Source organism: Pristis pectinata, chromosome 15, assembly GCF_009764475.1.
Source record: "Pristis pectinata isolate sPriPec2 chromosome 15, sPriPec2.1.pri, whole genome shotgun sequence".
Classification (NCBI taxonomy): domain Eukaryota; kingdom Metazoa; phylum Chordata; class Chondrichthyes; order Rhinopristiformes; family Pristidae; genus Pristis; species Pristis pectinata.
Genome location: NC_067419.1, coordinates 18,557,001 through 18,581,201, shown reverse-complemented (window position 1 = coordinate 18,581,201; position 24,201 = coordinate 18,557,001). Strand labels below are relative to the sequence as shown.

The 24,201-nt window shown below is 38.7% G+C and overlaps 1 protein-coding gene across 1 annotated transcript in view; it reads right to left on the bottom strand.

Annotated features, from left to right (window-relative positions):
* LOC127578210 (ELKS/Rab6-interacting/CAST family member 1-like) overlaps nt 1-24,201 on the bottom strand; it is a 593,610-nt gene that overhangs the window by 100,879 nt on the left and 468,530 nt on the right. The window contains exon 17 of the mRNA XM_052029938.1: nt 22,462-22,563. Coding sequence (XP_051885898.1) covers nt 22,462-22,563 — 102 coding nt within the window. The remainder of the gene's footprint in view (nt 1-22,461; nt 22,564-24,201) is intronic.

Genomic DNA, 24,201 nt, shown 5'->3' with positions numbered 1-24,201 from the left:
AATCATTAGAACACAGAACAGTAGAGCACAGGAACAGGCCCTTCAGCTCACAGCGTCCAGATCAAACACGATGCCAAATTAAACTAAATCTCTTCTATCTGCAATGATCAATGTACCTTCATTTGCTGCAATATTCATGTGCCTATCTAAAAGCTTCTTAAATGTCACTATCGTATTTGCTTCCACCACTACCACTGGCAGCCCGTTCCAGGCACCTGTGTAAAAAAAACTTGCCTTGCACATCTCCTTAAAGTTTCCCCCTCTCACCTTATGCATGTCATCTAGTATTTGACATTTCCACCCTAGGAAAAAGATTCTGACTCTCTACTCTATCTATGCCTCTCAATTTTATAATGTTTTATCAGGCCTCCCCTCAGCCTCTGACAATCCAGAGAAAACAACCCAAGTTTGTCCCAACCTCTCCATATAGCTCATACCCTCTAATCCAGGCAACATCCTGGTAAACCTCTTCTGTACCTTTTCCAAAACCTCCACATCCTTCCTGTAATGGGGTGACCAGAATTGCACACAATACTCCAAGTGCGGCCCTAACCAAAGTCTTATATAGCTGCAACATGACTTCCCTGACTCTTAACTCAATGCCCCGACCAATGAAGGCAAGCATGCCACACACCTTCTTTACCACCCTATCTACTTACATGGCCATTTCAGGGAGCATTTGAACTTGGACCCCAAGATCCTTCTGTACATCAACGCTGTTAAGGGTTCTGCCATTAACTGTATATTTTCCCCTACATTTGACCTCCTAAAGTGAACACCTCACACCTGCCCAGATTTAAACTCCATGAAAGTGCTGCAAATTACATGCAAGACAATCCTAAATGCATTCTGGTACATTTATGGAATCTTTCCCAAGGATTAATTTTTACAGTCTTATATGATTGCTTACTTTAAAGATAATTACTTTACTTCCAGATGCAGTTAGGTTCCCGTTACACATCCTTCACATCTTTCTATCACCATGTGCTGAAAGCAATACTTGCTAGTCACTGGATGGGTTGATGTTGCACACCAGCCACAGCAAAAGAACACAGTTAAGCAAAGACTCTAGGCTGCCTTACTGGATGGATTTGTTATTTTAAGATGAAATATGATATTAGACAATTTATATAAAATTAAAAACTACTTTCTATAACCTCTGTGGAAATGTCAGAAAGATGTTTACTATAGATTCCTATGACCAAATTAATTAAAAGCAACTTGAACTGTTGGCACACCATTCAAACAGTAAATTCTCCTGGTCCCTCACCAAAGCAGGGCTATCAGTGTCACCATGCATGCTTTGTGGTTGTTTCAATTCAAATAATATGACCATTCAAGTTACAGTAAAGACAATCATTCTACCTTTTATCAGCTATAACACAGTGTTGCCTTGAGCCCCTTCCTGTGCAACAGTGGCTGCAATCTCTACTGCACACAGCCATCTTCAATCAATTCCCAGTCCTGGTCCCTCTCGTCCTCAAACTTGTTAAAAAAAAACATTGAAAGAGATTTTAAGGAAGTCCTCAACGCATCACTTCTACTTAATATAATCTTGACATATTTAATTCATTATCGCTGAGCACATATTACTGATTCTGACCAGGATAAGTTGATGGGTAGCGTAAGCTTTAATTTCTACAGCAGAATAATAAAATGTGAGCTGTAATAAAATTAGCATTTTATGAGTGGTGTCAGTATTTATCTAAAGTACACAGTGCCCGTAGGAACAGTAAGAAAAGTAGATGCAATAGGTCAGTTCACAAAAAACCTAATCAAATTCTTTTTAGGAGTTAACTATTAGCTGATGAAGGCCATGCAATGTACATAATTTATGAAAGTTTTGATTTTGAAAGGCATTTAAAAGTTGGAGATTGTAAATTGTTACCGTCTGTCAAAATATTGGATAGTCAAGCTACACTTAAGTAAAACCATGGATACTCTTTAGTTCAATGCAGTGCACTAGTGAAGAATAACATGAATTTTGTAACATTTCATTCCTGCAATGTAGTTCTGCTCATAAGCTTGAAAAGAAATTTCATGGAATTTTACTGTGAGTGTTTCATATTCCACGTGAAATTAAATAAATCATGCCTCAATTGTCCAATTTTTACACAAGTTACAGGGACTTACTTATGGCACATAGGTTACTTGATCCCTCAGGTTCATGTGGGCTCTCAGTGCATAAATCCCATTAGTCCCATTCCTCCTCTTCTTATTTCATCATCCCTGCAACTTATTTTCTCTCACTGCCCATCAACTTCCCTTTGATTCTTTTGCAGGGGTAATTTTCAGTAGCCAATTAACCAACTATATTTCCATGCAAATATTACAACCTAGAAGGAAGCCACTCAGCCCATCAAATCTATGCTGGCTCACAAAGTAATCCCATTACCCCATTAATTTTCTGTGCAATTTATTCTCCCAACATTCCCATCAACTCCCCACAGATTCTACCATCCATTTACACTAGGAACAATTTACAGTAACCAATAAACCTACCAATCCACATGTCTTTGGGATGTAGGAGGAAATCCACAAGGAGAATGTGCAAACTCCACACTCAAAGCCAGGATTAAAACTGAGTCCCTGGAGCTATGAGGTAGTTGATTGGAAGGATTAGAATCTGAATGCCTGAAAAACTTTCCATCTTTAACTTGTCATCAATATTGAAAGATTCAACAAAATTTTTTGTTTAGTAATTGTCCAGATTTGCAATTACATAATGCACTCCGATACTAAAATGAACAACAAGATGAACATTTCAGATTCAAAATTTCGATGTGGTAAGGGGAATTGTATTTTACATATGGATCTGTTTCTTCTTTCAGTTCCCTGCAGATTTTAAGCTGCATTCTTTTGCAGAATGGAGTTTTTCTCACTTGGATGTAGGCTGTGTTCTGAGCTCATCATACGCCTTATAACCCCCCTCAATATTCTTGTTTCTAATCAAATCTATTTTCATTATTTCATTTATGTGGCATTTACAGGCACATCACAAACAGTTGAACTTAGGTGGCTCGCATCCAACTCACAGATATGTATCTCACTGCCAATTAGAAATCTTAGACTTAATTTATACTTTTCCTTCTGGCATTCTTTAGTTTAAGTCACATGCATTATACTGTTTTCTGAATTAGTCATCTTTCAAAATACAGTTGATGTCCAGCAGCTATATTCACACCCAACATTTTTTTGAGATTATATGCATCATTAAAGCAGAATACTATATTGATATTTTAGCTTTTATTTACAGTAAGCAGTAAATTGCTAAACAAAACAGAAAAATGATTAAACATATAATTATGTTAAAAATATAAACTGTTCATCAATTCAAATTGCAGATGTAAACCATCTGAATAAAAATCCTACCATATGCTTCGATATACAGAGTAGTAGGGAATAAATTTACAAGTCATATTGAGACTTTACATTATGGAAAGCAACTATACCAAGATTATTAGCTGGGAATTATACTTGCCATCTTCAATTAAAATTAATAGGAGAAAATTTGTACCACACAAATGAAAATCCCATGCTCCATTTTACTCAATACCACTAAAAGCATGTTATTTGTATTAAAGAGTTCAGAAAGGCTAACATGGTAGTTCCAAACTGTAGATCCTTATTGTTTAGAAAATGGTTTTTAAGGTAACAACCAGTAAATTAAATTATGGTCACAACACAGGAGGAGGCCATTCGGTCTGTCAACTTCTTTGCAGTTCCATGTAAAAGTAATCCAGCTGGTCCCATTGTCTAGCCCTCTACCCATAACCCTGCACATTCTTTCATTTCAGATATTTAGCCAGCTCTCTTTTGAATGCAACAATTGAATTTGCACCCACTTCTACCATGGCAATGTATTGCAGACCTTAACCATAAATGTTTCACATGTCACTTTTGGTTCTTTCACCAATCACTTTGTTCCCTGGTTCTTGAACACTTTGCCAATAGAAAGACTTCCTCTGTCTATATCCTCCAGATTTTAAACACCTCTATCACATTTCTTCACACCCCACCTCCTCCAGTCTATAAAGCACCTCATCCCTGGATTCTGGGTGAATGATAAAATTGTATAAAATCTTAATTACTATTGGTAAGAGGAGCCAATTATTACTTCCCATTAAACAAACAAACATGGACCAGAGCAGACAAATGGAAGTCAAAAATGAGCACATTTCAAAAACGAAAGATAATTTACAAACAAAATAATAAAGGTAAAAAAAATGGTTATTCAAAATACAATCTATGTCACAGTAACATAGATTTTTATTGGTCAAAATACCTTTTCTCAACTCTGACTCCACTTCTATCCTACAATTGGATAGGTAAGATTGAGGATGGGTCCACTGGGTGGGACAATGGGGAAGATGCCCTGTCATCTACCTTATTAGAAGTCTAGTGAGATCCCGAGGAGGAAGAGAGATAATGGACTACAGTCAGAGAATGTTGTTTGCAATGTTGACTAAGATAGTTTCAGTGCTTTTGGAATAATTTTAATTGGAGATTTCAAAAAAGGGAATCATTTATAATATCAGTTTAAGGACAGTCTTGCAAATGCAAAGAAATGTAGTCAGGTTACACTTTGTAATTTGTTATTGAAATCTTTCTCAATACCTGATGACTTCACATTATATGAGTGTTTAGGAAAGAATATCAAATAAATCAGTGCTTAGCATCATTTATTGAACATTTGCAGGTTTGCTTATGATGCACTAATTGCAAAGGTGACATTACTAGGATTTTATTGTCTAAGCTTTCCTTAATAAGATGGAACAACTTATAGTTTGTTTCTGTAGAGATTGCTAGTTGCTGTTGTGTACTGATTACTTTGTAGAATGCACATTTTTTGAAGAAATTACAGAGCAGAGACGGACATTCCATGCATAGATGGCTCACACTGGCAGAGTTAAAATGTAGATCCCCTATAATCCAATTGTCATAAGCTTCACAAACATTCCTTTGAAGCACTGCATTCCTAAACTCCAGTGAGACAAAATCTGAGACCTGTTTCAAAAGACGTATGGGCATGTTGTTGGAATCATTGTGGATGGTGGAAATGGACAGATATTTTAATAACCTATTGTACCCCCTTTCAAGTATTTCTTTATCTTAAGCAATTTTTTTCCCCCTACAGCAACCTTCCTCCAGGTTTAACCAAAAGTTATATTTTCTATCTGCAAGATAAATATTAAACTGCTACTGTCCTATCCTCTGAGAACAATACCTTTGAGGTATAAAACCAGAAAATGCTGGAAACACTCAGCAAGCCAGGCAGCATCAGTGGAAAGAGAACAGAATTAACGTTCTAGGTCAAAGACCCTTCATTAGAACTGGAAACATGAGAAAAGGAAGGAAGGGAGGGATGGAAACAACAAGGGAAATCTCTCTGCTAGGCGGAGGGCAGGGTTGCCAAGTTAATCATGCTGTTTACATCTGGTGGATAGATTAATGAGGGCCATTAAAGAAAAAGAAAACCCATTAAGACACGTTTCCTTATAATGCAAGCATCCTTCCAATTGATGATGGCCTCATGTCTCACAAAGTGCCAAGTTGCATGTTTATACTCCACTGACTGACAGTGTTGCTTTATATCAGTTTTTTTGATTTGAGAATAGTACAGTACAGCTATCTAGTAGTTCCCAAAATACAAGCAAGGAATATGGAATAGGTTAAGAGAAGGTAATTATGACGTTTGGGAGAATGATTCCTTCCCTCATTAATCCAGCAAAAGGCGCACAATGTGGGGAAGGTTGATTGGAGAGTAGAAAATTACAAATAATAACAGTAATTACAGATGAACCTTTTTAAGGACGTGGCTTCTCAGTTAATATTGTTCCCTACCTTCAGCAACTTTACTACTGGAATAGTTAATGAATTAACTGTTAATCATTGTCTCCTCTAGCCGGCGCAAATGAATACTCTAACCATAACTGTAAACTGAGAACATTAAAATAGGCTGCAAGACATCTAGGACCTATTTCTTGTCAGCCACGCACACTTTATCAAAAAATGAAAAAGTACAAGAACACTGGTTATCTTTTCAAATGAATCACTGGACATTGCACCCAATAATCTACAAAAGCTGTCTTCCAAACAGATGAATTCAGATTCAGCATCAATTCATTTGATTTTGTGGTAATGCAAAATGACCTGCTAAACAATCACAAGAAGGTGTTTAATGTAGTCTAAGTACAATTAAGCTTTTAAAATATGAGATACAGTACATACAGGATCTGTACTTATATTCCAACATGAGTGGAGTTTGTCAACAGCAGCTGCAACAGGGGTTAGACCTGGTGCTAAACCAAGAAGTCTATTCATTTGAATGATGAAGGATGGCCTATCAGGTCAAGAGAATATACAAGATAATAGACATTTAAAAAAATATTGCTTATATATTGTTAATTGTTTAAAAGTGTTTTTACATATTTTGCTTATTCTAACTTCTAAGATTTTTAAAGTTTTGCCTTTTTATTGTTTTGGAATGATTCAAGTAATTCAAGAACTCAACAAGCTAACTAAGTTGGGGTGAGGTGAGGTGGAGGTGTGGGTAGAACATAGCTGTCAAAGTTTTCTCAGCCAATTTTTGGATAGGTCTTATTTAAGCCTATATGAAAGAGGCCATTTGACCCATCAAGATCTTATCAGTTCTACAGAAGGGCAATCCACCTAGTCCCATGCCCCTGTATTTCTCAGAAACCTTGCAAATTCTCAGGTTTATTGTCATGGGCATTCATACACAGGGTATAAATGCTATGAAAATTAGTTTTTTTGCAGGAACAGCACAGTACATTACGTACATGACAAACATAAATTACATAAACAGATTAACAAATTATATACAAGTTACATGGCACAATAAACAAAAAAATAACATAACCACATTAGTGCAAGTTGAGGGAAATACAGTCTGAGGTAGAATTAGCGTTTTTCCAGTCGGTTCAAGACCTGATGGCAGTGGGGAGGAAGCTGTTGTTGAACCTTGAAGTGTGGGTCTTCAGGCTCCTGTACCTCCCGGCTGATGGCAGCAATGAGAAGAGGGCATGGTCCGGATGGTGGGGGTCCTCGATGATGGATGTAGCCTTCCAGAGACAACGCCTCTTGCGGATGTCCTCGATGGTGGGGAAAGCTATACACATGATGAAACTGCTTGAGTCCACCAATCCCTGTAGCCTCTTGTGTTCCTGTGCATTGGTGTTTCCATACTAGGTTGTGATGCAACCAGTCAGAATGCTTTCCACTGTATACTTGTGGAAGCTTGTTAAGGTCTTTGATGATGTGCTGAATCTCCTTAAACTCCTTAAGAAGGTAAAGATGCAGGTGCACCTTCTTCATGGTTGCACCTATGTGCTGGGCACAGGGTAGATCCTCTGAGATGTTGACACCCAGGAACTTGAAGCTGCTCACCCTTTCCACCTCAAACCCTTCAATGAGGACTGGTATGTGTTCGCCTGACTTCTCCTTCCTAAAGTCCACAATTTTAGTTCCTTGGTTTTGCTGACATTGATTGCAAGGTTGCTGTTATGACACCACTCAACCAGCTGACCAATTTCATTCCTGTACGCCTCCTAGTCACTATCCGTGCTTCTGCCAACAACTGTGGTGTCAATGACAAATTTGTAGATGGCGTTGGAGCTATGCTTAGCCACACAGTCATAGGTATAGAGTGGAGAAGGGGGCTAAGCACACAGCCCTGAGGTGCACCTGTGTTGATGGTCAGTGAGGAGGAGACGAAGTTTCCAGTCCCTCCTGATTGTGGTCTCCCAGTGAGGAAGTCGAGGATCCAATTCAGATGCAGGTACAAAGGTCCACGTCTTGGAGCTTGACAATGTTTTGAGGGGATGATGGTGTTGAACACCAAGCTGCGGTCACTGAACAATATCCTGACATATATATTTCAGTTGTCCAGGTGAGCCAGAGCAGAGTGGAGAGCCAGTGAGATAGCGTCTGCTGTAGACCTATTGTGGTGATAAGTGAATTGAAGCAGGTCCAGGTCCTTGTTGAGGCAGGAGTTGATTCAAGTCACAACCAACCACTCAAAGCACTTCATTACAATAGATGCAAGTGCTACCGGATGGTAGTCTTTCCAGTTCCCCTTTGAATGTCCACTACTCCCCGCAGGACATTCCTGACTTTAACTTGGGGTTCTTTGACAATCAACTTCATTCTGCGTCTCTGGTTCTCAACTCTTTTACAAATGGAAACAGTTTCTCTCTATCTACTTTGTCTATTCCTTTCAATTCATCTATCAGAGTCCTTTGCAACTTCCTCTATTTCATGAGGAAAATCCCCAGTTTCACCAGTCTATCCACATAACTGAAGTCCCTCATTAATGGAATCATTCTAGCAAATCTCTTCTGCATCTTCTCAAAAACCTTTACAACTTTCTGAAAGTGTGGCACCTCGAACTGGACATCATACTCTAGTTGTGGCTGATAGTGTTTTATAAAGGTTCATCAAGGCTTTCTTGCTCTTACACTCTGTACCACTATTTATTAAGCCCAGGAATCCATTTGCTTTTTTGACCACTTTCAATAAACAATGTACATATGCCTCCAGATCTCTTGGTTCTTTAAAATTGTGCCCCCTGGTTTATATTGCTTCTTCCCATTCTTCCTATCAAAATGTACCACTTCATATTCCACAGCATTACATTTCTCATCTGTCCAAACTATTCTCTGTCTGTTACTTAGCAAATTTTCTATCCATGCTGTTACAGCCCTTTTAATCAATCTTAATATCAAGCTCTTATGTGGTACTTTATCAAATGCCTTCTGGAAGTCCACATCATTTGCATTTCCTTTGTTTATCCTTTATTAAAAACTCTCAGATTAGTTAGACTTCAAAAATACTTGCTGAATCTCTCAAATCAATCCACACTCAAGACATGCCATACAAACAGGGCCTCACCAGTTAGGACTGGGACTGCTTCTGCCAGCAAGTTCATCGCGGTGGATCTGCTGAAGGTAAGTACGTCCACACTGCTAATATCAGCATGACGTGCAGGCTGTAAATTCTGATCTAATGACTTGATTTACATAAATTGGGAGTCAAGCTTTTTGTTGTGTGTGAATCTAGGAAGTTGTCTAATTTGGACAATACTGGACTTGTTAGTAAGGCTCAGCCAGAGAACCATTAGTCATTCATAGTACTTGTTTGAAAGGTGATCCTCAATTATGCAAACCAGAGGCATGACCAGTTGTAGTATGCCGACTGTATGATTAAATGCAAATAGACTTAGATTATGCCACCAATGCTCTGCCTACTCATACCAGATCTTAACTATCATCCTCAAAGAGATCAGTGGAGATTTCTCAATGAAAGAAAGCTCCCCAAATTCCCAGGAGACATAAGAGATTGCATATGCTGGAACCTGGAGCAAAAAAAACCACTAGAAGAACTCAATGGGCCAAGCAATATCTGGGCTGGTGGTGGGGGTGGGGGGGGGGGGGTGGAGGCGCGCAAGGGGGTATGGGTTACCTGAAATTGGAAAATTCAATGATTCAATGTTCATACCATTGGGCCATAGGCTATGCTACAAATTCGATAAATGAACATTGACTTTTCCAATTTCACAGACCATCAGGGAAGTCACAAATTTCCTGTTCAATTTTATAGTACCAGACTGTTTTAAGTACATCATAAACAAATAAGAGATTTACTGTCTGATTCTCATTCTTTCCAAATGCACTGATTTAAGCAGTGACATACCTGCAACAGAGTTCAATCATTTGAAATTAAGGAGAGTAGGATATTGCTGCTGGTCAAAATTTAAGTCCCATTAACAAGTTACTAATTTATACCTCGCTAAGGTTTCTAACACATTAACTGATTTGCATTTCAGTCATTAAAAATCAGTACTTAAAACTTTTAAAAACAAAGTACAGCCTGTTAACACATTGCACTGGTAGATCACTTAGGCAATAACAGTATCATATGATTTATAAATCAAATTTGTAACTTTTTGTTTACTTGCTGTATGCATTATATAACTTCCTGCAGATTCTTCCTTAACTGTAGATACCTTAATATTTATCAAAGGTTTATTTACACTAGACTTCTAAATGAAGAAATTTCTTACACACTTTGGCTGCCTATGGTGTCGTGTTTATATTTATCTAGAATAGATTCTGGGGTCTTTCATATGCATGCATGGTTTCTGCTGTGTAACACATTTCCTTGAAGACCATATTTTCACCATTGTCATTTATCTCAAAATTATACAGTCACAATTAATAAGCAAAGACACTTGAAACATATGAATAAAGCATTGAATGAAGCTGAAAAACTACCAGAGAAATGTTGCTAAGTGCCAGAAACTACAGAAATTTCCAATAAATCTGCCATTTTTCCCACAACAACTGAAGTAACTAATGTCCTAATGATGATGTAAATTAAATAAACATGAACAATTTAAAATTTTCACATGACCAGATGTATTCACTGATTGAAGTTTTGTGTGTTTTGATGATACAACTGGAGCCATCAGTGTTTCTACCTGAACAGTTGAAATACAGTGACATATTTCATAAGCTGTTTGGTAAAGACCATTGTAAGCAATTTCAGTATGCTTTTGAATGAAGAGTGAAAAATTGATTTCCCCTGAAGATCTGGCAGTTTCTTCTGTCATAATTATCTGCAGATTTATTGAAAATTATGTCTATAAAAGACTGCATGGCTTGGATTTTAAACTGGATGTAAAGTCTGCACCAAGGAACTGAGTAGAAACCCAGAAGAACAGGCTTTCTGAAGGTCCAGAATTTAACTGTAGTTGGGTTCCTACCCACAGACAGCCTGATTTATATCTGGGGGCTGATAATGTAGGAAACCTCCTTCTCAAAACCAAAGCATACAGATGGTGCATTGGATGAATGGGAAAAACAATGGGAGAAGTGGGCTTCCAATTCTGGATGAGAATTATGGACTTGGCGTGGGCTGAAACCTGGTGTGTTTAAGATGATAAGATATTTATTTATTAGTCACATGTACATCGAAACACACAGTGAAATGTGTCTTTTTGCGTTACCGAGAATGTGCTGGGGGCAGCCTGCAAGTGTCACCACTCTTCCAGTGCCAACATAACATGCCCACAGCTCCTAACCTGTATGTCTCTGGAGTGTGGGAGGAAAGCAGAGCACCTGGAGGAAACCCATGCAGACACACGGGGACAACGTACAAACTCCTTACGGAGAACGTACAAACTCCTTACGGACAGTGGCGGGAATTGAACCCAGGTCGCTGGCGCTGTAATAGCATTACGCTAACTGCTACGCTACCATGCTGCCCCTAGAAATAATCCCGCTAGCATGTTTAGTGTGTATAGCAAGGTCTGAACTCCACTGGTAGTTGTGAGAGATTGATGGGGTTGAGTGATGGTAGAAGGAGTGCATGATAGTGGTTGAAGTGGTTCCATTTATGGAAATGATGGGGGTGGGTGGGTATTGTCAGGAGGCTCTGGCAGTGATTGCATAAAATATGGGGGTGGGGGAGTGGCTGGGGATGGGAGTGGGAGAAGTGAAATTGTGGTTGTGAAGGTGATCCTGAAAGTTGCTAAGGGAGAGAGTTGTGAGTTTTATGGGGCACTCCATTAAACCTGCAGAAAGCACTCCTCTTCATCACCCAGGCTCTATGCTAAAAAGGCACTTAACACATGGACAGGCCTTCTCTCCTACTTTCAGCTGCTGGATTTCCCAAAACCTGTTACTTGTGAAAACACAGAAACCTAGAAAAAATTATTAGCAGGACCAGGCCATTCAGTTATTCAAACCTATGCCACCATTTGATACAAACGGCTGATCCTCAATACCATATTCTGCTCTTTCCTCATATCCTTTGAGGCCTTTTATATCTACAAATCCATGTGTCTCTTTCTGAGATATATTCAGTTGTTGGAGGTACAGAATTCTACAGGTTCACCACCATCTGAGTGAAGAAGTCACTCCTCATCTTAGTCCTAAATGTCTTAACGTCGTATCCTGAAACAGTGACCTCTGGTTCTGGACCATGCCAGCCAGGGGAAACATCATCCCTACATCCAGCCATTCGAGCCCTGTCTGAGTTTTGTACCTTTCTATAAAATCTCCTCTCATTCTTCTGAAACATCTCACAATAAAGGCCAACATACTATTTGCATTTTGCTTTTAGTGACTTGTGTACAAGGACACCAGATTCCTTCGTACATCAACATTTCTCAATCAACCACCATTTAAATAATACTCTGAATCACTATGATTAAAAATAATTAACAAAATAAAGGTTTGTAGCCTCATTATATTACTTAAATGACCAACCCTCACCGGCAAACAGATTGCCTTCCCATCCCTAGTTCCATCTCTGTCTAAATCATAAATCAGTACATTTCAGACCGGTTTGGCTCTTGTTTGAGATATTTTGCATTATAACCTCTAACGTGATCTCAATGCATTTTTTTGTGTTGCCAGGAAGTATATGTGGCAATAGTAAGCAATAAGATGGGTCTTTAAAACCAGAAGCAGCTGATAAAGGGTAAAGCAGTGATAAGATTGAATGTGCGGTTGGAGTTGATATTAAATCCATCTGTTGAATGTGCAAGACTGTGTGATACTATTTAATGAATCAGAAGAGAACTTTACTTATGTCTTGAACAACTTCATCTCTAAAACTAAACCATGTAGATCAACTAGCTACTTATTTCATTTATGTTTGTGGGAATCTCCTGTGCATACTATAGTTGCTGGGTACAAAACAACAGTGATTGCACTTCAAAAATATTTGTCAGTGAACTGCTTTGAGAAATCCTGTGAATATAACATAAATATATGAATACAAGTTTTGTTTTCCTTTGTCATTCTCCATGTTGAGACTCATAAGACCCTGCATCTCATTTTCTGTCCTCTGAGATGCCAGGTCCATCCCTAGCCCTGATGTCATTACTAACTGACCCCACTCCCTCCCCCACCACCATAATATTCGGCATAACACGCTATTTTTAGAGATCTACGTAAAAAGGATGACACCTGACTGTTGGTACCATTTACTTTGTTGAATGTTTTGGGATTTTGAATCGTGGTAAAACCTGTATTCGAATTCTGGTTGATGCAGATAACTATTAAAATTAAAATATAAATGAAGCCCCATTTTGCTCTGTGTATTGGATGATGGGCATTAAATTGACAAAAAGTATTTGGAGTGATGCATTAATGATACATTATTTCAGTTATGAAATTAAGTTGAATTGTATGCACCTTTTACCCCTTGTTTGGCTTCAATCACTATCATTTAGCTTCATAACTCTCAAAACTTCTTAATCATTCACCTTACATAGCAGTTTGCAACTGCATAATTAACATGAAATTTGTATGCATTGCACATTGTCTGTTCAGCCTAAACATGCAATTCAAATAAAAATGCTTATTTTCTTTTAATACTAGTGTTCAGAAACTTGAATTCTAAATGTGTGCCTTTAATTTTAACTGACAAGTCTCCAGCATTCTCTTGCATGAAGGGAAAGACATTTCAGGTCAGTAAAAGTAATCCACCCCAAGCACAGATACACAAATGGATTAAACACCGTGTTCAAATGAAATGGAGTACAACCACACAAAGGATTGCAGTTAGCAATTTGGGATTAACATGTGCAAGTGATTGAGAGAAACAAGGAGTCAAAACAAATTCTCACCATTCTGAACAAAATAGCTGCTTAAGTTCATCTGATTGGCTATGCCCATATGCCCTCCTCATCATCCTTTTTGGTTGCAGATGACAAGGACAGCCAATGATAGCATGGAGATGAAATAAAAGTAAGTTAGTATGAGCAGGTTACAACTGGATTGTACATTAGAATACATTCAAGAAGAGGTGCCTTGCCAGAGATCTCCTTCTTTTTGTTGTGTGAAAAAGATCAGACTGATTGAAAGACAAGTTTCTTATTAACCATATCAACTGTCTTGTACATGAGTGACAGGGTTGTACTTACGACATCAAAATATAAAATATATTCAACGAATATAAAGGGAGGGAATGGCAAAGATGAGAATATTCTATTTCATTTGTATTACATTCCCTTCAACAGTCTTCATGATACACCAGTAATGCTTGTCTTTGCAGTATTCTTCACCATGGAATTGTCAGAGCTGGAATTTAGAGGAACAAGTTCTTGTAATTTAATAATACCCAAAGCAATACAAAAAACAATTATCCAAATTTACATTGACAGAGGTTAACAGGGCAGAATTTAAATGAACATTCTGTAACTTCTCTGACACATGCAGATAGCACTGGAAAGTGATTCCAAGAGTTCAAGTCTCATCTTCAAAAGAATTGAATGCGATTCAGGGCTGCTCAACAAAGTGAAACCTGTTACCTTCTTTCAGTCAGCCAATAAAGTGCATGTCAGACATTTCACTAAGCTTCATGTGCCTTTCCTTGCAAAGGTTGAAGTTTCAGGAGAATACCACTCACAGGCCTGATCCTGTGCTTATATAATCGAATCCAACTCTCTAATGAGAGAGAAACAAAGGACTGAAGATGCTGGAATCAAGATGAAAAACACTATGATGCTGGAGGAACTCAGCAGGCCAGGCAGCATCCGTGGAGAAAAGCAGGCGGTCAACGTTTCAGGTCAGGACGCTTCTTCAGGACTGAAGATAGGAAAAGGGGAAGCCCAATATATAAGAGGGAAAAGCAGAGCAGTGATAGGTGGACAAAAGAGGGTGAGCCCAAGATGGTGATAGGTAGATGCAGGTAAGAGATAGTGATAGGCAGGTGCCGGGGAGGTGGGGAGAGCAGATCCTCTGGGGGAGGGATCAAAGGTAAGGAAAAAAAAGGTAGAAAAAAGAGAGATAGGCTAGGAAAGGGAAGAAGAGAAGAAGCATGGTGGGAGAGGGGTTGGGCGAGGGGAGTGGGATTACTTAAAGTGGGAGAATTCAATGTTTATGCCGTTAGGCTGCAGGGTTCCAAGACGGAAAACGAGGTGCTGTTCCTTCAGTTTGCACTTGGAATTCTCCTGGCAGTGGAGGAGGCCGAGGACTGACATATCAGTGATAGTGTGGGAGGGGGAGTTGAAGTGACTGGCAACGGGGAGATGCAGATCGCGGTTACGGACAGAGCGCAGGTGTTCTGTGAAACAGTCAATCTCGTCTGCGTTTGGTTATGGACAGAGCGCAGAAATATCTTCCCCTCCCACCCCATTCTGCCTTTCGCAGGGACCACTCTCTCCACGACTCCCTAGTTCACTCCTCCCTGCCCCTGCCCCCACCACCCATCCCGCTTCCACCCTGGGGACCTTCCACTGCCCCCACCATAGGTGTAATACCTGCCCCTACACCACCTCAATCCAGGGACTCAAACAGTCCTTTCAGGTGAGACAGAGATTCACCTGCACCTTCCTTAATATCATCTACTGCATTTGGTGCTCCTAGTGTGGCCTCCCCTACATTGGTGAGACCAAACGCAGACTAGGTGACCATTTCACAGAGCACCTGCACTCTGTCCGTAACTGGAATTTGCATCTTCCCGATGCTAGTCACTTCAACTCCACCCCCCCAATACTCACTGATATGTCAGTCCTCAGCTTCCTCCACTGCCAGGAGAACTCCAAGCGCAAACTGGAGGAAAAGCACTTCATTTTCCGTCTTGGAACCTTGTAGCCTAATGGTATGAACATTGAATTCTCCCACTTTAAGTAATCCCCACACCCCTTCCCCACACCCATTCCCCCGCCGTGCTTTCCCTTTCCTAGCCTCTCTCTCTTTTTCCTACCACCCTTTTTTTTACCTTCCTCTCCTTACCTTTGACCCATCCCCTGGTGGATCTGCTCTCCCCTCCTCCCCCGCACTTGCCTATCACTATCTCTTACCTGCATCTACCTATCACTACCTTGTGCCCATCCTGCCTCCCCTCTTTTGTCCACCTATCACTGCTCTGCTTTTCCCTCCTATATACTGGGCTTCCCCTTTCCTTACCTTCAGTACTGAAGAAGGGTCCTGACCCGAAACGTTGACCACCTGCTTTTCTCCACGGATGCTGCCTGGCCTGCTGAGTTCCTCCAGCATCATCGTGTTTTTCATCTAGCTCTCTTATACTAGTCGGAGCAATCTGAACAAAGCATTCTGCAAATGCAGTAAAGTGCACAAACCTGACAATGCCATAGATCCAGAAGGAACTCCAATATCACGGGTACATTTTGCCATTGACTAAGGGACATGGATTCCTCTTAATAGACAGAGGAAGTCTACTGGAATTTATTCAGCTAGTTACACACTGTTTACCCAAAAATGCATCTGCTTCCCTGTTCAATATTATCCTGCCTATTAAAGCATTGCTGTAGAGCTAAGTGAGAGAATCCTCATCGTCAGGTTACAGGTCTACTCTATGGTCCCACTAATGAATTAGACTGATTATTCTTCACAGAAAGCAACTCATTCAACCTACCACTGCCAAACACATCCTGAAGTCTACATACAGAGGACCAAAAACACCATCTTCCCAGGGGATATTTTTGTCTGTTGTTCCTTTAACAAATTGAAGTTTGAATTTCAACATGGTTTACACCATATGCACATACCCTTAAAAATGCCACAGGAAATCAATAAAGTAGTTAAAGTGCATGTGGATTTCTTGACTTTATAAGTAGAGGAAAATGCAATGACCAACTAGCTCAATTCATCATAATATCCTCAGTTTAAAACACGGGCATGTAGTGTTTATATTTTAAAAAAGGAAAGATGGACAAATCTAGTCCTAAGACTATCAATTCACCATGGAAACACAGCAGTTGAAGAGGCATTTAGGGTCGCCAAGCCTATGCTGGCTCTTTGAAAGAGCAGATGACATCATCCCACCTTGCTGCTTTTTGTCTGTAACACTGTAAGGTCCTCTTTCTGATGTGCCTGCCTAATTCCATTTAAAAGTTATTTATGGAATAAACTTCGACCCACTTTCCTGATAGAGCATTCAACATCCTGACAAATGTGAAAATGATATCTAGATCTCTTGCTGATGATTTTAAGTCTATAACCTCTGATCATTAATCCACTGGCTGGGGGAATAAGTCTCTATATTCTTGTCAAAAAATCTCTCATTATCTTGAATAGCACTATTAGGTTACCTTTTAATCTTTTTCCTGCAAGGACAATAACCCCAACTCTTTCACCCCTTTGTCATATCTAAAGCCAATCACTCTGATCATATCCTGGTAAACCTCCTCTACATCATTTCCAGGTTTTTATGTCTTTTCTGTAGTGCTAAGAACTGTCCTTCTCACGTCGAACCCACAATTTATGGAGCTCTTGTATAATATCCTTATTTTTGTATTCTTTCCTCTGTTTATACAGTCAAGAAACCCATATGCACTTTAACAAATTTATCAATTTCTTGTAGCACCTTTAAGGATGTGTGCGGGTGGACTCCAAAGTCCCTCAGATCCTCTACATTTTTATTCAGTATAATGTTTTTACATATCAGTCTCCTCAAAGTACATCTCACATTTCCCCATATTGGATGTAATCTGCCACATTTCTACTCATTTCACCATTGTTTATTATCCCCAAACGTATAATTACCTTCAGAGATGTCTACTACTTTGCCATGTCTGTATCAACCCAAATCAAATGCCGACTCACTAATACCAGAGTCTAGGCTGCTCAGAAAAAAATTGAAAAAGCAGTGGTTCTGGAACTGAGCTTTAAGGAACACCACTGCAAACCACTCCCAGTTTGAAGAAAAACATCCATCTACCTCTCATTCCTGTCATTAGCCAAATTTATATTCATAATGCATTTTTCCTCTTAATTCTATGGGCTTCCACCTTCTCATTGCATCCTGTGCAGTATTTTGTTGAACGCTTTCCTAAGATCTTTGGGGTTAAACTGGATAGGACTGGAAAACTTGTATGATTAATCTGTGCTCATTTGGCCCACAGCATGTGATGCATAATATTTATATTGAATATATTAAAAAGATTTTGGTAACTAGCCAATGTTAACGGCAATGTGCTGGCCTCAGCACAAACCTATGGAAACCAATTTATGTGCAGATAGCATCAATTGAAACTAACTAGAGCTGACTGAAGTAATCTTTACTCCACTTAATAGAAGTCACTTCACAGGGTTGAGAATTTCTCAGAAGATATGCCGACAGTGAGAACAAATCCCTTGACTTTCAGATCTGGTCGTGGAGGCCTCAGTCAATGAGGTGGAGAGAAGGATAGACGTACCCGTCCCAAAGGGAACCAGGAAGTCAACTGGCTATGGGAGGAACAAGTTCAGTCCTGGGAATGGGGTATCAAGGAAATGGGTGCAGCGCATATGTTACCATTTCTCCCTACATTTCAAAACTTGTAGATCCAAACATAACACTACATCTAATATCCCATTTTTACTACAGCATAAAAAGTTCAATAGCTCTGGACACATGTTGTTATATACTGTTGAAAAGGTCATCAATGCTAATGTGGCACTCGTACTCCAGCAATTATTAGGATTGCTGAGGAATTGCAAAGGGAGAATTGCACTGGCTCAATGGAGCACTAACTAGTGGTCAAAATGACAGTGTGCATGATCTCATCACTGTCACTCCAGTGTTCTGCTCAAAGTCATCCTTCAAGTTCTTCTGTGCCTCCTTTACTACAAGCCATGCTACAGCAACTGGGGAAACTCTGGTAGAAGAACTAGGGCAGGCACATTGTTAATAGGCACCAAGTGTATGCACAAAGGTATGCAAGTTTTCCTTTGACTGGATATATAATAAGATTTGGAATATTGATTTAGTTTCCAAGAAGGAGTGTAACCTGGAGATGGTACCATTTGAATGCACAAGCTGACATTGTCCTTTCAGGTGGGTTTGGCAAGTGCTTTCAAAGAAGACTTGATGAGTTGCTGCACTGCATCATGCAGGAGAGGAGAGAAAATGAATGAAAAAAAGTATAGGATAATATGACAGGAGAGTACATACATTTTTGATTTCCTTGCCTTGAAACCACAATCTCTAAATTACTGTGACAGCAAATAAAAATGACAGCACAGAGAAAATTATGTGTGATACTTTTAAAATGAGGAACATGGTGAGATGTGGCTCTTAGTCATTTATAAAATGGGTCTTTTTCTGAAGCAGATACCTAGTAAGCATCCATTCCCTGAGTCAAACCTATTCACACTTTGAAATAAATAGGATTTCATTTAGAGCTGGATGATTTTGGTCAGTGTGAATGTACAACACTGTCACTCTTTGCACCTTGTTCCAGAACAACAGGAATACAGCTTAACAAACATTAACATTTTGTAGGCAATTATTTCAAGGTGAACATATATGGGTTTATTCTTATGAAGCAAGATATTAAATAATTAGTTAAATTGGTTACATTTGGGAAAAAAATAAAACATTTCTGGTTAACTTTGTTCTGAGAATAATTATAATACCAGTCTTCTTTGAATGAAATCAATCATTTTTTTCCTGCCATTTTGAAATGAGAAAAATTGCTTTAAGGATGTACTCAAACACCACTACATGGCAAGCTATAGGGGTAATTTTACAAATGTATAGACACAGTGGGGACCATGCATTTGTAAAATTGGATCTCATATCTTTCCAAGAAAGAAGTCAACAGGTGTTTACAGCTTGTAAGCACACCGGTGAATAGTGTCTAAGCTTGTTGCAACAACAGCAATAAATTTGTATTACTTCCAAAAGAAGATGATATTATGCACTTGCATTGACACAATTTTGTTCACAAAAAGAAATAGTGTACTTCATTAAAACATAGAGATTATGGAAGCAAAAGTAAGAGTTGGGAATTTCTCTAATATCAACTCTAACCATCCACTTTAGTCTCCCTGTCCTCTTGTCAACCCTTTGATTTGTCCTTGCCAAATACTTGTCTATTTCTTAATGAAACCTGTTTCTACCTTGGCACCTACTTAAAGCCTTTGAGTGAAGAGCATTTGCTGCTTTTAAACAGTTCAACTAGCGACGTAAACTTACATCCTTTGTCCTCATAAAATCTTTAAAATTTTATAAATCTCCATTACCTTGACCATCTCTTATATAAATTGGCTGAATGATTACTGCTAATAAAGAGTAGAATTTGTTCTAACAATAACCATTTCAAGATATAGACAGATTCTAACACTGTTTTAATTGACAATTGTTCCACATTATAGCAAAACTTAAAATAAAACTGATGTGATTTTTTTCAACTACCTCTTTAAAGCTAACATATAGTTTGAAAGTGGATTCAAGGAGTTAGCTCTTGACAAATCTTCAAATGGCATAAAGCCCCCTGGCCACTTCACATGAAAGTAAAATTGTTAGATATATAGATAGTAAAAATGGACCTCAAAACAATTAACACAAATCTAGTTTCTTAACAAAGTGAGGACATTCTTAAGTGAAAAAGCCCAGATTTTAAGAGCATATCAAACCATTTCTAGTTTCTGGACTGAAGCTTGAAATAAAAATTGAAAATCAGTATTGATGGAAAGCATAAAGCAAAACAAATTACTATTATGAAAGGAAAAATAGACATATTGGATGTGTAAATTTCATTCAGAATTCATTATAAGCAAGGTTGTTGGGTCATTGGTTCTTTACAATTAGATTTTTTAAGCAGCTAAGGCACACAGTCATTTCTCCTTTACGGAGAAATAAGAGACTGCAGATGCTGGAATCCAGAGCAAATAAATAAACTTCTGGAGGAACTTAGCGGGTCAGACAGCATCTGTGGAGGGAAATGAACAGTCAGTTTTAGGGTCAAGACCCTTCATCTGGACTGAGGATGGATGGGAGGTAAGATTGAAGGAAATATCAAGAAATCATGATTAATTGATGCTAATTTTAGGTCTTAGTTTCTGGATTGGGGAGAATAGAAAAACTGCGGGAGGCAAGCAGGTTTCTAATTTGAAGACGGAAAATAATGAGTTTGAGCATTGTGCAGTGTAATAAATCTTGATATCAACATGATGTGGAGAAAGGAAAAACTCGTAAGACAAGGCATTTGCAACTGATTAAGTGATCCTTGTTTATCTACTTAGGCTATGCTCACTTACAAAAGTGTAGAGTTCAGAAATTCAGTTTGTCAAATACATTTCCACAAAAACAGAAGCTTGTCTTGCACAAAAGACTCTGTAGAAGGTAACAAAGGAAAGAGAGCACAAGATAACAAAAACAGTTGGGTGAAGACTGAGAAACCAGAAAATGTACTTGGTACATCCTTTACCATTCCCACATGGGATCCCAGGAATCAGTTGAATTGTTGCTTCTTTCTCTGTCACGCTACATGGAAAAGCAGGATTAAGTAAGAAACAATCAGCAGATGATAAATGGAAACAGATGGCACTTTGGTGAACTAATAAAAATGGACATCTGAAGAACCATGTTTGGAATAATATAAACAGCGAAATCAAATCCTGACTTTAAAGAGAGCCACAATAGAAGCCACAGTATTGGAAGTGTCCAGAGGATGTGACCACTACTACATCACTTAAAAGGTTATTTCATATCGTCAATGTGTTGGCTTTCCTTGGCTATGTTTTTTTATGACATAGTCCAGTGACTCAGGTATATTAAATGCATTAAGATCAACAAAACAGTTGAAATACGGGTTTGAACAGATCTTATTAATACATCACAATTTGCTGACACTGAACATTGAGGTGCTTTCTTACAGGAGGCTTTGTCACCCCATCTAGAAACTATGTTTAACTACCACGATTTTAATTACTATAATCACAATGTTTTAAAATAAAACTATCACAAAGGCACTTTCAGCCAAGGTAAAAGAAAAACTGTTATCCTTTTGAAAACAAGCCAGTTATTGTTACAATATAATGAGTGGGTTTATGGTGTGTAGATACTCATACATATAGGCATACATTGCTCCCCAGGGTTCAGTTGGTTAATCACAGCTAATCTAATGTCCAAAGGAAATCTGAAAATAATTTTGAATTTGACTCCATTTCTGTTATTAAGAAATAAGCTGCTCCACTCTAGTCTGTGTTATGAATATATTTATGTCTAGGTAATGGATTTGGTGGAGTTCTTGAAGGAACTCATTTGTGCTTAATCCTTCCATGTGCGCTCTAACTTGTGCCAACAAATGAACTGATTGCAATCTCAGTCTGACGTGGCCAAAACAAGTGGGTTTAGTTTCACACAGGTGCTGTGCCAAACTGGATCAAAGGGTACCAATACACATTTATTAACCAAATGCTATTGCTGCTCAATGTAGGAAGAAGGATCATATGACAATGTCTAATGCACTAATATATAAACATTTTTTTTAATATTAAAATATACTTCCCTGTGGCATTCATTTGCAGCACATTGCTCGGTGTTAAATCACTCAACTCCAACTTGATCCAGGTCTGTTAGAGAGGATATCCTGAAAATAGCTTTTTGTTGCCTCATGAGTCTGAGTTGATGGCACTAAAGAAACCTTAACCATTAACTGAATAATTCCCAGTTTGAAGACAAAATGGTTCTCACCTGTTCTGGGGAGGGTTTATGGTTTGTCTGCTCGGCTTGTGCTGAGGATTTCAAATGGTCTTCCTCATAATTATCTGCCATCAGCTTCATTCGGTTCTGGGTCTGTAAAAGAATAAGGAAAAAAGGGTAAATATAGACATTTAGTTAGTCTCCTCTTATGCATTTTAAGTGAATCATGTGAATCTGTTGAAATGTGTCAGAAATGTTGAATCAAGTGAATCCTGTTAAGTGAATCATAATCAGTAATTTCACACCTACTTTTGCTTTTACATAGGTTATTTGGAGTGATTAAGGGCAAATAATTGCCATAATGCCAATCCTTATTCCAAGTATCTTTAAGGCTATTTTAAAAATCATACAAATGCAGGCCAACTTTGAATTTGCAACCTGCATACAAAGTTACACTTAATGGAAATACTTTATCGTAATTTAACACTTTCAAACAACAACCAATGCCTTAACACATCAAGGCACTTTTGCAGAAGAGTTATCAACCAAAATTGGACTTTGGTCAATTTAAGATATTAGGTCAGATCTGCCCCACTGCCCCAAATGGACCACCCAGGGTCCCCATCCACCTAGACTTGTATCTTGTTTATGTATCAGGCTGAACGAGCTGACCTGTACTTGAGAAGAATCCCACAGGAGGGAATGGGCTCTGAGCAGTATTAAGGCTTCAAGAGGCACACCAGTATCAAATGCTTTCGAACTATTTTTAAATGTCTCTGATAGAAACACTTAAAATTTAATAATTTTAAAAAAAGCAAAATATAAACTTAAAGCAGTAACATACTAACAAAGAATGATAACATTATATAAAAGTAAAATAAAGTGAAATAACTTTACTGAACTGAATCTTTTTCTATGGAATCAATAACTCTATTCAAATGAACAGAATCACTGTACATCTGCTTGGAATAAAGTTGAATGTCAGGATACAAAAATACATCCGATCCCTCTTCAACACATCAGAAATCTCTGCTCAGCTGAATGGGGAGACCACTGGCAGAACTTCTGGATGTTACGAACTCCTATGTTTCAAGGCAAATGCACAGCAGTCCAAGTGGTCCTAAACAAGAGACAGCTGGTAGCATCATTGGCTTAGAAGAGCACACAAACAAAAGCTTGGTGTGAGAGGTAAGTTTTAAAGGGCATCTTAAGGGAGATGAAACCATCAACTTCAAGGATAAATAGGAGGTAAGAATTGGATGAATGCAAACATCCAGGCTGGTTATAGTGCAGATTACACAGATAGGGAAGAATGAGGCTATGAAAGGTTTTGAAAACAAGGATGGTTAATTCTAAAACTTGCACAATCCCTTGTTTTTTTCTGGTCTCTACTATGTTCATGACTCACTTGATTCTGTGTCCATATAAGCCTTCCATTCTCCCATCCACTTCCTCGAGGATCATACTTTATTTCTAAGTTTCAAAGCTATCTCAAATTATTTTCATCTGTTTTTCCACAAGAAGGAATAATAAAGCAGGCACTGGGCAAATGCTAGGTGAGGCAATTGCGATAGTTACCTGGCACAGCTGACAAGATGACATAATCACTTTGATGGTTAGGCTTCAATTTCATGGAAGTGACAAACTGCAAGCACAAACCTAACGCCAATAGGCAGCTTGCCACTCTGGAAGCAGTGCAAAAACACTCAGCTCATCAATGGAAGCAGATGGGCTGTTTTCAGTACCACTCAAGTTCCGTAAATGTAAAGGGAGAACTATAACAGTAAGCAT